This window comes from Periplaneta americana, chromosome 13 (assembly GCF_040183065.1).
Source record: "Periplaneta americana isolate PAMFEO1 chromosome 13, P.americana_PAMFEO1_priV1, whole genome shotgun sequence".
In the NCBI taxonomy this organism is placed as follows: Eukaryota; Metazoa; Arthropoda; class Insecta; order Blattodea; family Blattidae; genus Periplaneta; species Periplaneta americana.
This window is the reverse complement of record NC_091129.1, coordinates 109990965-110009833: the sequence shown is the minus strand read 5'-3', so window position 1 is coordinate 110009833 and position 18869 is coordinate 109990965. Positions and strand designations below refer to the sequence as shown.

Below are 18869 nucleotides of genomic sequence, written 5' to 3'. Positions count from 1 at the left end.
AAACTGAGGAACAAGGACGTAAATGTGGAGCAATACACATACTGACTGATAGATACAGATTGACTGACTGACTGGCTGACTGACTTAATACAGGGGCGAACTGACTGACTTGCAAAATGACATGGTGCAGGAACAAATCGATCACTGTTTGCCTGTCATTTTTTTCTCTCCGGTTCACACTAGACGCAAGTTGAAACTGCCGTATATGGAGACGGCATAACGCCGTCTCTCTAAGGAAAATATTCTTCCATCGATATTAATTTCGCCATTTGTCAGTTCAGTCTATGTAATAAAAAATGTGACAGACGATTTATCGAATCCCTCTAATTGCTTGAAATGTTTATGCTGTTCCTGATTGTTTTTGTGAGTAAGGTTCAAGTAATTGTAATGATGCTTGGGATTTTAAAAAGATTTTATATTTATTTTCATTTGTCGTCATATTCCGCTTATTTAAATTTAAAGGCTGGTTCACAATAAACCGGAAAAGGAAACGACAGCGAAAAACGAGAACGGAAATAATTTTAAATACATGTATTTTGACAATATCTCTGTTCTCGTTCTCGTTGTCGTTTCCGTTCCCGGTTTATTTTGAACTAGCCTTCTCATTAACTACTTCATAAACGCTTCCTCACTTCATTAGGCCTAGCCTCGAGACATCAATGCAATTGAAAAGCGTGATTCCAAAACGCGTTCAGTCCATTTGTATGAAAGGACTGGGCTAGTTCTTTTATCCAGCGATGTAAGAACTGAAGTGACATGCACAATAACACAAACTTTTAAAAAGAATTGGCGTTTTTTTTTTTGGAAGGAAAGAAGGTAAAAATATAATAATGGAGATCTAAAAAAAATCGCATACATACATACATACATACATACATAATACATACATACATACATACATACATACATACATACATACATACATACATACATACATACATACATACATACATACATACATACATACATACATACATAAGTGTTCTGCCCATGTGCAGGTCTTTTACTGCAAACACAGCATTCTCAAATCTTTCCTATTTTCTGCCTTCCTCTTAGTCTCCGCATATGATCCACTTATCAGTACATAGGCTACTCAATAAAATTTAGGCTATTTAGATTTATTGTTTCTCAAGTTATTGGTATTTATTAGTTTTTAATTACTAATCGATGTAAAAATGTATTTGCATAGCAACTTAATCTGTGTTACAAACACATTTGGTATCTGGGTTTAATATCGCAAGTTTATTTTACTATCCATAAATGTTTAAATTTCCATTATTATTTAAATGTATTATTATTATTAGGCCTATTATTATTATTATCATCATCATCATCGTCATCATTCAATCTATTATAATGTTTACTAAAACTGAATGAATGTAAATCCCAGAGCAAATTTTAATTCTTACACGTATTACAACATTCTCAGAAATTTTCAACTGATTCGGACAGCTTAAAACTGATGTTATACACAGCAAAATGCTGAAAAAATAAAAAACTGAAAAAAAACAGCGAGGGAGGCGAGTACAGGATCTTTAAATACAATGCACAATGCGCATGCTCTTTAAAAATGTCCTTTAAGTACTTTAAAAATGTCGAAGTAAGTAAATAGATGCCATTTTCTGACATATGAAGAATTAGATTTTGTAATGAAAAAGAAACGAAAAATTATTATTCCGAATTACTAAAATTTCTGTCATATCTATGTACAATATAAATAATCTAAAATTACACTCCATATGAAAAAGTTATTGAGTAGTTTAATGTCAAAGACGGATATCTGTTGTCTCCATAGTTTGATCTAGAGGCACTTTTTGTTTCACAATGTTCTTTGTAATATTTTAACACAATTTATTTTTATAGATGTAGTGTTAGAGTTTGCATAACTGAAAAGAGCGTGAAAAAATATATAAGAATCCACATTATCTAAATTTCGATGTGAGATCAGATGTCCGTCTTTGATATTAAACTACTCATATATTCAGTTTTATTGTTACTTTTCATGAACAGGCTTACTGTACTAGCTTCCTAGCGTACATCGAATTAATTTTAAGTTTTTGGATACATGCATAACAATGTTAAGGGGAAACTGTAGTGAAATAATGGTGAAAAATTAAGAAAATTCACTATTTTGTTTTTATGTTGGTAATTGTATTTGAACCTTCTAATTTCATAATATGTTTTCATGTCCTGTTTGAGAATCCCTCAAACTGTGTCACGTGATTTATGTATATTGTAATAGAGAAGAAAGAAATTGTAAAAAATTACAAAATGCTCTCTGTGGCTATAGAGACAAACCACGTTCAAATCCAAAAAAAAAAAAAAAAAAAAAAAACTTCACCGTTCTAAGGTATTATCCCATTTAATCGAATGAGTTGAGGGAAATGTTTCTAATGCTGTTTTTCTAATTTAAAATTTTAAGCTGTTTCTTGAACATAAAAGGTCCTTGCACAACAGTTATTGCCAGATTGGTCTGGAACTTCTCACAGAAGTCAATTAAATGTTGATAAATAAAATTTAAGTAGCATTTCTATGTAATATTAATATTAAGTTCATTCGGGGCATATTCATATTGCACAGATTAAAATATGCTGTAATATTCAATTCATTAAATTAAAAAATGCGACTATTTAGACTGAGCTTGAAAAGCCAATTAATTGTTATTTCTATGACTATTTTCAAGGTTTTGAGCAAATATGAAGTAAAAATTTTGAAAAATTTGTCTTAAGGAATCTTTCTACAGTAGTGATGTCAATATAAAATATATTTAAAAAATATTATTTCAAAACTATTATTCCTAATAGCACTAAATTTTGTACAGATGATAATATTGTAGGCATGTTTATCATCATCGTCATCATCATCATCATCATCATCGTCCTGTCAAGTACTAGTCCCAAAAGAACTGTTGCGGCCTGATAAAGCGATTTTCATGCCATCTTTTCATAGGTCGACCAAGCGACCGTTTCCCATTTGGAAGATACTTCATTATTGCCTTAGGGATCCTGGATGAAACCATTCTTGAGACGTGTTCCTTCCAGTTTAACTGATGTCTGGAGATATAGTCCAGTATTGATGACACATTAAGTTCTTGAAGGATATCTTCATTTTTCTTTCGATCCCATTTAGTGTAGCCAGCGCATGAATCTCGGCGCATGAATCTCATCTCGCAAGCTGTTAGTCTGCTTTCATCTTTTGTCCTTACAGTCCACGCTTCACTCCCATAACATAAGACTGGTCGAGCTATTATCTGATAAAGACGAGTACGAATTGATTTTTGTACTAATGAAGGTTTTAAAACTCTATTAATAATGCTCATTGATTTGTTGAATTTTACAATTTTCTGTGATAAATCCAAATTTTCAACAAAAGAAAGTTTATATCCTAAATAATTAAACTCATTAACTCTTTCCAAAATAGTGTTATTTATGTTTATGTAGTTTAAAATTCATAAACTTTTGATGAAAATTGTAGAAGTTCTAAAAATCACATAAGCGCCCCCCTTAAGCTTCTCGAAATAATTTTTTTAATTCACTACAATACAATAAATAGGCCTGCATAGCTACCTTCTACATCTGAATGTTTCATGCGAAATGCAGAAATAACATGAATCGCAAGGTTGCGAACGCTCCCACGCAACCCGAAATTAAGTGTATATTTCCAAACGCAGACAAGAATATAATAATTTAAGAGATAAAGTGTTGGACACTTAATGCGTGGTTCACGGTGTTACCTCAACACCCGTGGAATGCGTGAGTGCATCTCCTTTATGAATCACAGTTCTTGCTGCCGTATTCGGAGTGGTCTAATTTTAGATTCATGCAGGCACGCAGCAAGCGTCGCGGCGGTTTCTTGTGTTCAAGTGAACACCGCGCGGCGCTACAACCATCTGGAACAATCTGCGACGTCAGCCGACGCTCCAGACGCGGGTATATAAGGCGCCAGACGCAAGACGGTGCAGTTAGACGTGCAGATAGATCAGTTTAGAGAAGAACACAGCAAGGGTGAGTTTAGCTTTATCTCGCAACTGACATTTGACGTTTGTTATTGCCTTCATTGTAATGAGACTAATAAGCTTTTAAATTCAGTAGATGCAGGCTAAACTCTAGAAGACAGATAAGCTAATTGTCCTAACATTAGTGACTGTTCCCTATCGAACTGCAGGAATAAAGGTCAATGTAGAGTATCCACCGCCCACTGAACGAATATTGGTTAAACGAGCGTTGAGCGACTTCCGCCGATTTTGGAATAGACACCGACGCACTTAGGTTAGGTTAGGTTAGGTTAGGTTAGGTTAGGTTAGTTTAGGCTTTTATTATCCCGTCAAGATGAAGGTGAAAGCGATTGAGTGTGATTTTTTGTTTTCTATGTTAGCAGTTCAAGTGCGTCGGTGTCTATTCCAAAATCGGCGGAAGTCGCTCAACGCTCGTTTCACCCGAATATTTCACACTTTTATCACTGCCAATGTTTGGCTATAAACCAATTTTCGCAAATCTAATGTAAAAGACTGCCTACACAAGCAACAAGTTATACTAAATGTTTAGGATTAGTGTAAAACTGGCCTATGTCTCCTATAGTGGGCAGGGCATAAGTAATATTCACCTGGAATGTTGAATTCCGTTGCTTATGCGCCCGCTACCATTTGAACTGCATATTAGGGTGGGGTGAATCTATACATGACATTGTTTTTTTATCTATTTTCTAAATGTAATAGTTGCAAAAATCTGTATTTTTACTTTACTTACGAATGTGAAAAATATTGAGTTTCTATATTTAATTTTTGAGGCGCCCCAAGGGCTTTAAAGTTCCTTAAAATTATATATTTTTGTTTCCTCTTCGTATACTTGTTCTATTATTTTGTTTTTATTACATAGCTAATGAATTACTGTAAAATCACATATTTCAACTTTATTCGGAAGACTCTAAATTGGGGTTGCAGTATACAGTATTTTTGAGGGGAACAAAAGGGACAAAATATATAGTATTTTACATAAAATATGACAAAAATTCCATTTTGCCCGATTCATTTTTTAGCTAGAATTTATTCTGGTTTTCTTTTTCATTTCTTTCTGAGTGGCAATTAGATAAATACGAGTAGGTCCAATTATCATCCTTCTTTTTATTCTATGCTCTAGTAAAACATTTTCTTGTTTTGGAACACGGCGGTCTTTATCACAATTAGGCCTACAGTATTAAATGTTTTTGCATTTGCAACTGGATATATCAAATAGTTTGTTTGCTTCTTTTTTTTAATTTTGCAATGTTGTCATTTTAGTTGTCGTCACTATGTCGTTTCTTACAAGGCTTCATTAAGTTTGTGTATTGATCATGGTAAGCACGAACCAGTTCTAATATTCTTTTATGACTGGCTTTCGGAATTTATGCCTTTACCTGGATTTCCTTAGTTTTGATAGCAACTCTTTCTGAAATCTCTCCAACAGTAGATTCTTTTGATTTGAAGACAGATTTTAATTCATTTCTGACCCATAGATAATATTTCATTACGCCATGATAATATAGGTAATTGTGATGGGTTCAACCCCTCTGGCATTGCGAATACAGGGTAGAAGGTCAGATTTCTTATATTAATTAGAGATATTCTGATTTAAATACCCTGCGACATAAAAAGAATGAATTTCCATTAATGTTATTATATTAATTATATAATACACAAGAGCTTTATGATTGGAAATAATCTTCTTACAAATTGAGGTTTTTGTGACACTTCAGGATGAAACAACAGGGTACCAAATATATGCCGAATCTTTTAACATGTATTTTTTAATATGTTCCTGATATCCTGTTCAGATTAAATCACTGGAGAATGTTCTCTCGCCAAAAAACCTGAACTTCAAAATTTTGTGAAAATTTCAAAATATGATGCTCTTGGGGCACCTCTAAATATTAATCTAGAGGAAATATATTTTGTATTGTTCTTTATGATATCACCCCACAACTTTTCCCTTGTATTACATTTTGATTCCACAAACTTCATATTTTCACTCCACCCTACTGCATATACCTCGATATTGTGAATTTTCTTTCTCACCCAACTTAATTCGCAAATTTTTCCACTTTAACTTGTCGATTGCTGATTTTTGCTCAATTGAGTTTGTAGCCTGATTCGCTACGAATCGTTTGACACCACTGCAAACATCCTATAACTTCGCATTCTCGAGCTACACTGTCTCGGCTGCCGCGCGACCCGCCAATTCGTGCCTCAGGGAATCCTCTCGCGTATCATTAGACGAAGTCACTCGCTCCCATCAAGGTCACGTTGGATACATTCATTCTTGTCGATCGCCGTTTTCTTCATTGGAATATGTCGTGCAGTTTAGAAATTACAGGGCGACAAAACTGATCTGAAAATGTGTCGGTCAGTTTTCTGGGACGTAAGGGCTAGACCGATCTTACATGCGTATTTACGTCAACAAGCGCCGATCTGTAGAGGAAAAAGGAGAATTGTTAATTTGTTTTATTAATTTAACAAGAGGATATTGTAGGCATAGTTTAATGATGATTACTTCATGTTGTTACAAAATATCAAGCTGAAATTAGTAATGTATTTGATTAACGAATAATGACGAATATTTCCCTGGACAGAACAATAGCATTTTTCCCTTGCACAACAAAAACTCAGAGAATGGAAAGACGAATATTTTTCCTGGACCAAAAAATTGTGCTTTTTTACGCAAAAAAATTAAGAGCAGTGAATGAAAGGCGATTACTTACTTTCCCTGAACAAAAGAAATTGTTGTCCAGTAGTATGGTCGATTCCATCAAATACCATTGACCTTCGACACGTTTCCCTTTATGGTACTTCCTTTTCCAGAACTCTTCGATTCATCAATTTCCACAATGTGACCTTCATATTTGAATCTTCCATGATTACTTCACAACTTCTCTTTGCAGTTGGCCATGATTTCTCGCAACGTTACGACACGGGTTTTTAGCTACTTAGGGTCTACCTATATTCTAGAGTCGTTCGTAAGTATGGGCCAGTGTTTTACAACCATTGTGATGACAAGCCCTCCCCCTCCCTTTCCTCACATTACTTTTGTGCAGACACCTGGCTTAAGGTACAAAATGTAGCCTAATTGTAGAAGATAATAATGTGAAATTTGGTTTAAATTGGAAAAGAAACAATTTAACAACGCCTTTATTCAATACAAAACAGTAATGTTTAAATTTTCAAAGCATTATTATTATTATTATTATTATTATTATTATTATTATTATCCATACTACTACTATTCTTTTATTCGTGGCCTCCCTTAACGGCTTTCGGACCCGTGAACCTCGCCCCCCTGTTGAGAATAGTTGGTATAGGCAATCTAACTGGGTAACAATCTCAATTTCATAGCACCATATTTTTCTTGAACACTAAACTGGTCATTTATATCTCCTTGCACTGTTGGTTGAACTGTAACATCTGCGGTTATCCATATCAGGGACTCGAGTGGAAATATTGGTCCTTCCAAGTGTAATTAATAATAAAATGAAAAGACGGTGTTACGACTAGTTCTCTCGGAGTACTCTCAAATTTCTTGTTATCACTTCAGAATTCTTCTTCATGTTATTAACATTGTCCAATAAGGAAGTGCTATTGACAACCGGTACCACAACATCCTGCGGCAGTACATGTGGCCTTTATATCTAACCCATCACTTGAGCCATACACAAATTCAAATAGAGATCGATATAAATGGAAATTTATTTGACTGGGTGACTTATCGAGGACCGGATAGAGTACTAAAACTCAAATTGGTACAATGTGGGACCTATATGCGATAATTAACCTAGTCTGACAGGTGGTTCGGGTGACATTTGTGAATTCGATGTTGACAGGTGGGCCACCTTACATCAGCCATGATAGAGCCAGGTTCAATTCCCAGATAAGCTCCAGGGTCTGGAGCCTCAAGCCCTTAAATGCTATAGGTACCAGTATTGTAGAACCTTATTGCCTACAAGATTTCACCCCAGTCTATTTTTAACTGTTGCAAATGACATAAAATGAGGGGGAGGTGGAGAATGTTAGTGAAATAAAAGAGGGAAACGAGATTCCCCGAGAAAATCCTCTGCAACTTCTGCTTTGTCCTTCAGAATTACAACACGACCAGATCGGGGAACAAACGCGGGCCGCGATGGATTGCTATTGGAGATAACTTACGTATTAAGATAATATTGTGGGAATTAAGAGGAGTAAACGACTCGATAAATCACTATCCAACTATAAATACTACTAGAACAAACATTGGAAAGCAGAAACAAAATAAATAATTAACATAACAGATTGACTGCTCATATTTAACATAAAATTATCACACGAAGACTAAAATTTATTCGTAACATTCACGTGACGATATCAGTGGGCATTATACCAAACTTGATTCCGCCTGCAAAACGGTTAAATACCACACGCAAGTCTAGACTGCTATTTGAGCTGCCTAAACAAAAATGAACTGTTTAGGTCAGACGCTCTGTATTGAATTACTATCAGTATTCTCGTAAAGTATAATACTCGTTCAGTTTCTCGGTGACCTCATAATATAAATATCCAGAGAGACTGAAACTTCGGCGCATGTCCTTTGATCTTTACCGTGAGCTACTGCGAAAATCATGGCATTCGATCGGAGATTGCCTGCACAAACAGCGCTCCTGAGCCCCTGCTAATCTGGAAACATGTTTCTTATACTGCGTACAGCTCATGATGATTATTGTTAGCAGAAGATGTCGCTGGTGCCACTTCTGTTCCGTGACTGGTGGGACGACATTGAACGACCATCCAGGCTACTGGACCAGCACTTTGGACTGGGTCTGAGGCATCATGACTTGCTGCATCCGGGCTCCTTGACACGCACAGGATACTTCCGTCCTTGGAGAAATATTACCCGACAAGACAGTGGCTCTTCCAATATTACTGCAGACAAGGACAAATTCCAGGTCAGTAAATGTGAATAAACCAGGTGGGTGAAAAGTAAATGTCAGTTGAAAATTGCTAATAAATCTAGTAATAATTGGTCGATTATGATGAAACAAGTTTTACTGTGGACCGTAGAATGGTACAAATTGTCTGAAATATTAAAATTCCATATAGGCACAAGCATTGTCCACCAGTTTCTTTAATGATTTGGGAACAGCCTCGACTGACTTTAGCAGGAACTCTGGTAGTATGTTGGTCAGAACTTCCCGAATACGATCCTCCAGCTGATCCGCAGTTTGTGATTTGTTGCAATAAACCTCCTGCTTTGCCTACCTTCAGAGGAAAAATTGACATGGAATGAAGTCAGGACTCCGTGCTGGCCACTCATACAAACCACAACGACCCAACCAACATCCTGGAAAGTGATTGTGAAAGCATGATTTCCCCATATTTCATCAGATAATCAGTCTTCCGCTGATAATTCCTGACAATAATGCTGCTTCCACGGACGAAAATGTAATTCTATCTTAGAACAGTTTGGATTGCATGGCGGGTTAGGCTACCTTTACAAGTAATCGGTTTGGAACTTCGGGTGAACATATCCTGCACGAAATGCACATTTTCCTCTGTGCTGGATGTCGAAGGACGAACATTTCTGCCACTATTTGTCACAGATCCTGTGTTCATCAATATTTAATGGTAATTCCTGATGGTCTTGGGATGCGCTGCAGTACAATGCCCATGTACGTCTGCATCTGTACCATGGAATGCTACACTCCGTAACAGAAGGCTAGATGAGCTTGCTCATGCAGTGTCAGGCATATCGCCATTATCGATTAAATTCTACCATTTTAAAGATCTAAAATTTTTCTTCATACCAATACATACATTAATATTTACAAAATTTATGAGCAATTTTCATTAAGCAATTTCTTCTCACCCGCTCTGTACATCTCTTACTTTTTGGGGTTAGCATTCCAGAAGCTATAGACTTTGTGGACGAATGTGAAAAGATGTTACAACATGTAGGATTAGGATTAGGATTATAGGAGCAATAGATAATCAAAATGGGTCCCAGTTTTAATGTCCATTATTTCTGTTATTCATACATTAGATATGTTCAGTGGTGGTTCTGGAATAAAAAGTTGCAGAACTGAAGAACTACGAATATTCCTTGCAATCACGAATTATTAATGTACAGTATTAGTAGATACGGATTTTGAAGCTTTGGCTGCTTACACTTAGTGGTGTCATTCTAATTTTTTAAGAACAGATTCTCTCCGCTAATACAGGGCCGGATTTAGTAGGCTATAGTGCCGCCCCCTAGGCAGTGCTAAAATTTGCCGCCCCCCATCTCTCGCAAACCGTTTATGAGCAGCTATTATACAAGTCATGTTTAGTTTAAATTAGTTTTAAATGAAATTTTACAATTCAGAAAACAAATTACTGAAATCAAAATATTCGTACATCTATCTTCTGAATTATAAAGATTTCCTTCGCACTGTCTTCACAGAGAAAGCATTGATGATGTCATCAAAGTCGATCTGACGAAGCACATCAGACTCGATGCAAAGAAATATATTCAAACTTATTCATTGTTGAAACAAAATTGATTTGTGAAAGGCAAGCTGTGGTTTATTTTTAAGCATTGGTTTTGTTGGTGGTATAATTATTACGAGCATTTCTTACTTCGATAGGAAGTATAAAATAAATTGTAAAATAAACTCCAACTCTTTGCGGAATAAACCTTTCATATCGAGTTATGTAGTGCACATGCTGGAAAGTGATTAAATAGTATTGTTGACGATATAGGCTATTATAGGAAATGTAACCCAGAGTTCTGGTTATATTCATAGCGATAATATAATAAACACACATTCAATTTGATTTTCAACAATGCATTCTTATTTATACAAGCAGTTAAATTTAAGCAGTTTCATAGTATAATAACGTAATACCGGCATTACAATATTATTATGCAGCTGCACACTTTCCTTCTACTCTCGCCACGACCACGACAACGCGATAACAAAACAATATCCGACTTCCACAAGATGTTCAAGAACAAACTTCAGAAAAGATTTACCAACAACTGTTTTAAAAACAAATTTCACTGTAAAATGAAAATTAAAAAGACAGAGAGAGAGAGAGAGAGAGAGAGAGAGAGAAATATCGTCCCACCTGGAAATTGCCGCCCTACGCAACTGCCTAGGTTGCTTAGGCCTAAACCCGATACTGCGCTAATAACCGCAAATTTCAAAATTGTTATATAAAAAATAAGGCAATAATAAGCTGCGACAAATAAAGAAAAATTGCAATACAATATGCTACTGTAGAATTGTGAGGAGAGCAATTTAAAAAGTCGCAAATGCGAATTCACGTCACACGAAGAAGGGGAGTACAGAATATTCAAAACACCAGTTATGACCACACTGACGTATTGTTTGAAACATCCGAAGATGCCTGCACGGCACACACTTATACCCTCTTTATCAGAATTAATTTAACATTAAATTATGGCGTTGCTACGAAGTGGCAGGAATGAGTGTTTCCGTAAAAAAAACGAATATTTTCCCTGGACCAAAAATGCAATATGGCGGTGACGTACTGAACATTTACCAGTTTAATGTCACACAATTCTCTAATCTCTCGAATCTCCTGAATCTCGAGTCTTTCTAAACAACAACAGTATAATAATAATAATAATAATAATAATAATAATAATAATAATAATAATAATAATAATAATAATAATATAATAAAAATAAAATAATATAATATAATCATGATAAAATAAAAATGAATTTGTAATATTATAAAAGAATAAGGACAAGCTACTTCAAATTAATGTTTTAATTGAAGAAAATTATAAATCTGAGGTTAACGTAAAACAAATTTAAGAAAAGTTTTCGAGAAAAATATACCCATAGATGGCATATGGCATCAAACAGTGTGGCACTTAGGGCCGTCACAAGATAATATTGGTGATCTGGTTACCACCGAAATTGCAACAGTAGTCTTTTTTTGGTTAGTGAACGCATCTATTGGATGTCGAGTTAAAACTCTAACATTTTTTTTTTTTTTTAACGATTCGAAAGCTCTCAATAACGAAAAATCACGAGGATTCGCATGATTCTAATGTTCCATCTATATTAGAAAAATTCGTTCTTCTGTAAGACGTATTTCAATAGTATTGGTATTACTCAACCGAGGCAAGTGAAGCTGCGGGCTTAATGTGAACTATCGCATTGATGCTATATGAAACCTTATAACTGCTACTGTATGCTAAAGACAGCATATTTTCTGACAAATTCACTGGCAAATCCTTTCTGACCGCTATCCCCTCTGAAGTGTCACCAAAAGAAAGGCCTGCGCCGTAGGTAGCTTTGGAGAGAGAAATGTGAACGACAGAGGAGGATAGTGTGTGAGACATAGAAAGGCAATATTGGAGCCACGATTTTCGGTGGCGACTAAGGCGTTTTTTTTAAACACACTTTCCCTCTAATTCTTCACATTTTCTGATCACCACAGGCTGTTTAGCAGCTCTTGCTAGTGCACTTCTGAGAATAAACCCAGAGATGCCACTTGCTACAATATTACATCTGACTTTACTGGCTATAGTTCGCTTATGCTCTAACCAAAAGAAGCTGAAAGTCCAGCGATTTAATTTCTGCAGTTACCCTCAGAATTGTCAATTATGACAGGAATGAATAGCATCAGTGAACCTAATGACGAGTTGTGCCTGGTACCAGATAAATTACATTGACGATATGCTGTGGCCAAAATACCTAAATTACAAGGGCCCCCGCAGGATCCGGTCTCAGTGGTAGCAAGATGGTTAGAAAATTAGAGGAAATGGTTGGACGAGGAGAGAGAAGAATGAACATGAAAAATAGCCAGTTCTGAGATAATTACTTTGCGCACACATTCATAGTTTAAAGCACTCGCTTTTGTTGAAATGTTTGCCGAGGGTTTGAGAAAACATGTATCGAGCATGTAGAGAAAAATAAAAGAATCGCGTAAAAAAAAAATCTCCCCTTGGGAGCCCTTGCTAAATTACCACTTTTTTGACTTTGCTTCTGACTAGCAAATTGATTTATTAGATCAGTATATTGTAATGATCCCAACAATTCTGACTAAAATGTCAAGAATAGCTAGATGGTAGAGCATTGGTATATCTTCATTCATTATGTGTATACAGGTACAATATATTCCTCATAAAGCAACTAGATATCAAGTTAAACCAACTGTAAAATGTACTCATTCACCTTAAATGTTGATTGTAGCAGCCTTCAGCATTGTAGTACTGTTTATGATAGGTACCGTAACCTTTCAGATTAGCACACCAGAACACTCTTATCTTACAACTGAGGTTTCTTAGTGATTGTGAACGTTGAATACTTTTCATAACACCCATCACACTAGCTACGCTTTTTATATATTGGAAACCCAGTAAAATCCGAATTGTACGAGAATAATTAATCAATAGCAAGCAATAATTCATAAGGGGGAACTACATAATATATTGTCAAAAATGTAAAATAATTTTAAAGCTGAAGCTTCACTTCTTTTAAAGTAAACTGAACATGACATTTTTATATGGAGACTTCGTATTAATTACTGCTAGCATCTGAGAGAAGCTAAGACGATATTCATTATTGTATTTTTCATGGTTCATATTCCTTGTCTGTTGGAGATCTTTACCTGATTTACAGTATGGTACCGGTACTGAACATTTTGGCAGCAGTAAGGGAAGCAATAATACTAAATGTTTAACAGAGAGATTAACATTAGAAACAATAGAATGTGTACGGTACTGGACTATCAGTTACTACGGTATCAGTTATTTATTTTAGGAATTACTTTAAGACTATCCAAGGTGTAATGTTACCCATAAACTTCTAGATTTGGAATCATTTTCATGAAAATTTCAGAGGGACTGTAATTAGTTGGAAATATTTGTAACCATGCTAATCACAATGCTCTTTTCAACTTTAAAAATAATAGTTACATTCTTACGTAGCAATCAATGTCTTAACCTCGCTCTCCATAGAAGTAATTATATGTCCACATCCCAAAACGTAACGACAGGGTTATTGAACATTTTACAGACTAAAAGCAGTGCAGAATGGAGTTCCTCAACTGTAAAATGGGTAAGTTTTTCATCAACTACTGTAATTTTAGGCATTAGCATAGGTTAATTTCGTGTTCGTATTATATGCTTGAGTATCAGTAGTACCTAAAATTTATGTTCAGATTGTCTTTTCTCATTCGTTATTTAAAAAGCGTGAGAACCACCAGATACTTTGTTTACAAGCCGCTTGTAACAGGACAAGATCAACATATCCAATCTATATATGTAAAATGATGGTATTGATATCGTTATCTATATTAAGGGTTGGGTCTGTTAATACTGTCGGTTACAGATACTGGTATAAACAAAAACAATTGATTGTAGAGGAAGTAAATTGATCACACAAAGAAAATGCCTGATATACTCACAAACCTAAAGAGAAAAGGAGAAAAGAACTTACGGATGCTCACTAAAAGGTGGAATGAAATACTTTAACAAAAGGAATATATTGATATTAAACTGAATCAAATATTACTGAAGGAACAAAGAAGCAATTCGACAACAGGATTTAAAAAAAAATCATATTTCCTCTGTAAATAAATATGGATTTTCTGTATTCAGTCAAAATGAGTGAATATTTGAACAATTTCAATTGCTTTCTAATTTTGAGAACACCCACACATTTTTTATTTATAATTTGTCATTCCATAGTCTAAAGACTGCTCTCGAGAGTTCATTTCTGCTGCTTGGCATTTTCTTTTTTCTTAGGTCTATTTGCTATTTGCTCCCTTCCTTTTGAATGTCCAGTGTTCACTTTCAAGCAGTAACCTTGATAATAAAAATACATAAGACAACTTTATAAACTTACTGTCTAAAATTGCAATAAAAAGTTTTCGTTTAATTGCTTCACACTACTGTTGCTGAAATCTGCCAATCTTTAAGTTAGGATCTCTACTATTGCTGCTGGTTGTTTTTGATTAGTCACTGTCGAAGATAGGTCTGAACCTCACAAGTGATACCAACATGGCACCACTTATGAGACAACTGGGCCAGGAGATAATGGGGTAGGGTGGCCAGTTCCTTTCCCCCCCTACATTGCATACATCGCCAATTATCTACATATTACACTAGTCAGACTTCAGATGTATAGGGTATAAACAATTGTTCTTCCTCTGACACATATCGTTAAATGAGATGTACTGCCTGATAATAGATGTTGCATATCAGCCAGAACCTCAATCAGAAGTAGTTCACTATATTGTTGGGCACTAATTGAATTTTATTCATTCAGTCTTCTGAACAGTAGGCCTACTCACATTTGCTCTAACAAGTTGTAGTCAATGGAAGTCAAAGGCTGGCAGAAAATTTTCTCAAAGAATGTAAAGAATTTACTAATATTTCTGAATGGAAAGGTATGGAAAAGTTTATAAAATATAATATAAATTTAGTCTTCTAAGTGATTGTGTAGTTCACAGTGCATGTGAATTGAATCTGTGCAGGTGATCTTGGACGTGCAGCAGTTTGCGCCAAGTGAGATCACAGTGAAGACTCTGGACAATACCTTGGTCGTGGAGGGCAAGCATGAAGAGAAGCAGGATGAACACGGCTTCATTTCACGCCACTTTGTGCGCCGGTACGTGCTCCCCAAGGAGATCCAGGTCGAGAATGTTGTATCCAGTCTGTCATCAGATGGTGTCCTTACAGTGACTGCCCCCAAGAAAGTAAGTGCCAACTGTAGCTGAAATGACTGCGTTCAAAACCATTCCTTTCACCACCATCAATTTTTTACATAAAATCTATTTTCTTTTAATTCTTTGTATTATTGACACATGCAACATAAAAAGCACCTTGCTTCCTTCTGTCCATCCATATGAAATAGCTAAATTCTGCAGAATTTTGTAGATGAAATCCGCATTTAGTTAAAATTAATAGGCCTGCATTATTTTACATCATCATAAAATTACAAACCTTGTAATAAGTGACCAGAAAACTGGTACACTATAGAGGGGTAGTGTAATCCCTCGTGGGTCTACTTACATTGAAGCTATTATCTGGCACACTTGAGAGAATAACAAAATTACAGTAAATTTAAATTACATGTTAGAATACACTAACACAGTACAATAATTACATTCCTATATTTCATTTTCATATAAAGATATAAAATTATTCTCCTTTTACTCCATTATATGAGGTATAATGAAAGTATTTAAAAATAAATCTCAGATTATGACATTTTTTCTCAGGATCCTTGATATAATAAGAAAAGCTTTTTGCTTCCATATCCCACTATGCGTTTGGAAAATGAATACTTTGTTGGTATTCAGTATTCACCATTCATTTTATGGAGAATGTAGGTTGCATAGTGATTGTTGTTTGTTGTTTAGTCAACTGTCCGAAGACAGGTCTGAACCTCATAAGTGATACCCTAGATCATATATGTAACAGATATGTCGGGCTTATAGGCTTTGAGGTTAACAACTTTTGTCAGGTTTACTAAGCTGCCATCTAGTTGTTACATAAGAAGTCACGTCATAATTCCCATTTGAATTGCATTAGCGACTGTGCTGCCATCTCGTGTTCGTTTACGGCGGACGGGTGGCGATCCTGGCGGTTGTTCTCTTCAAAGTGCTGCCGATTTTAACGTAGCGAAGAGTTATCTGTTACATATATGATCTAGGGTGATACTAACATGGCACCACTTATGAGGCAACTAGGCCAGGAAGTAATGGGGTAGGGTGTCCAGTTCCTTTCTCTCTCCATTGTATACAATGCCAATTAGCTACATATTACACTAATCAGACTTCAGATGTATACAAACAATTGTTCTTCCTCTGACACATATCGTCAAGTGAGATGTACTGCCTGATAATAGATGTAGGTTTACATATCAGTCAGAATCTCAGTCAGAAGTGTGCATAGTGATGATATAAAAATATTTAAAACAAAAAGTTAATGTAATTCACTTTCAATTTCTTGAGCACAAATAGCAAACAAAATAACAGTTTGTATTGCGATGTAAATTTAAAAAAAGTTTTTATGTTTTGCAGTGCCTTCCACCTGCATGTGGCGAACGAGTTGTACCAATTGTGCAGACAGGAGTGCCAGCTGTGAAACCTGTAGAGCAGCCCATTGTGGAAACGCCAAAAGAAGTGAAAGTGGAACAATGAATACATGTTATTTTGTTAATGTAATGTAATAATAAAACTTTTGTACCTTTTGTGTGTATTTGTCTTCTTATTTTTGTGACATCAGTAGCTCTTTGACAAATTCTGAACATATCATTGCTATTTGAAAAGATTCATCATTTCACTAGTAACAGTAGTTAATACAGTCTTCACATTGTATGAGACACCCAGTCAGTGATTCAACAATGTAATTTGTTTGTGGGGGTGGGGAGAAGAATTTTTTCGTGTGCAATTCCCATGACAACAAAACTTATCATAATTGAAGACCCCCTGGAATAAGGATGTAACCAACAGAACTGTAATTCATGTTTTAGGAGAAAGGAATTTTTTTTTTCAGGGATATATTTCAATAGACCTATATTTTCTATCACAACCATTTGACTAAATAAATGCTTTAAATATACTTTTTCTGCCTACATCACATATTTCTAGAATCGGACGTTACATCTTTTTTTCCGGGGAGGTCTTCATTTGTGAGGCAGAGTTAATTAACAAGCAAACATTCTGATGGGGGCAGATAAAAAAGTTATTTTTTTTTCTTCCACCATGTTAATAATGTCAAAAGAAGTCCTTATACAAATTTTGGCCACTCTACTGCAATTACGAGGCCGTCCAGAAAGTGATTTTTCCCTGGGGCTGTTTACAGAAAAAAAGCATAATTGCATCGAAAGATTTATTGAAACAGATACAGCAATTGTTACGCTATTTGTCAACACATCCCCCACTAGAACTGAGACATTCGTCATAGCATGAGATCAATTTTTGTATCCTTGTGTCGTAGAAGTCAGCTGCCTGGAATCAGAACCAGCGTTTGACAGCGTCTGCACCTCTCTGTCAATCCCATGACATGACAAATGTCTCAATTCCGGTGGGGAATATGTTGAAAAATAGCTCAACAATGGCTGAGTGTGTTCCAATAAATTTTTCCGATGAAATTGTGTTTTATTTCTGTTAACGGCCCTTGGCGAACTTATTTTTTTAAGGACCTCGTAACTGCGGTCGAGTGGCTAAAATTTGTATAAACACTGCTTTTGACATCTTTAACATGGTAAAAGGAAATAATTTAACTTTTTTATCTGGCCCCATCAGAATGTTTGCTTGTAAGCTTTATTATCAACTAGTCTAAAGCTATAAATTTAGTAAACTGAAAGAAGACCGCAAGAAATGATACAATATTATCGCTATTAGCAAATTTTACTCACTTTATATTCGTGTATGTGTGTGCGTGCGTGTGTGTGTGTGTGTGTGTGTGTGTGTGTGTGTGTGTGTGTGTGTGTGTGTGTGTGTGTGTGTGACCCATTTTCAATTTGTACACCACTTCTGCGGACACACTGTACATGTGTAGTATCTGTGAAGAGTTATGTCATTATAGGGCAAGTGTATGTGTAACAGTGGCGTATACTGGTTTAAGGGCCTGGGCTACCACTGACCCTATTATTACACAAAATATATTTTAAAGTCCCTACAATAAAATTCCTTACCTATTTATATATGAATTTCAGACGTCTTGATTGGGACGAAAATACTTTGATGACTTCGTCATTGAAATTACAGTTGGGCCGCTTGCGAAGTTTCTGTAGAAATGACTTTTCAATGGACATCAGTGCCAAGCCGGATAAACGTTCTTGTGTATGAGTTGATCTACAGTAGGATTTTATTCTCTTCAACGCAGAAAATGTTCTTT

The 18869-nt window shown here is 35.5% G+C and overlaps 1 protein-coding gene across 2 annotated transcripts; it reads left to right on the top strand.

The window, feature by feature from the left end:
• The first annotated feature begins 3844 nt into the window (after window positions 1–3844).
• On the top strand, window positions 3845–17217 carry l(2)efl (lethal (2) essential for life). Of its 2 annotated transcripts, XM_069843803.1 has the most exons (5): window positions 3845–4004; window positions 8728–8943; window positions 14035–14076; window positions 15497–15718; window positions 17048–17217. In XM_069843803.1, exons 2-5 carry the CDS (start codon window positions 8731–8733, stop codon window positions 17165–17167), a joined length of 597 nt encoding a protein of 198 aa, XP_069699904.1. In that variant the 5' UTR covers window positions 3845–4004; window positions 8728–8730; the 3' UTR covers window positions 17168–17217. The 2 variants fall into 2 exon arrangements, with proteins under 2 accessions (XP_069699904.1, XP_069699905.1); XM_069843804.1 differs by lacking the exon at window positions 14035–14076 and having other exon boundaries at window positions 3846–4004.
• Window positions 17218–18869: the final 1652 nt, after the last annotated feature.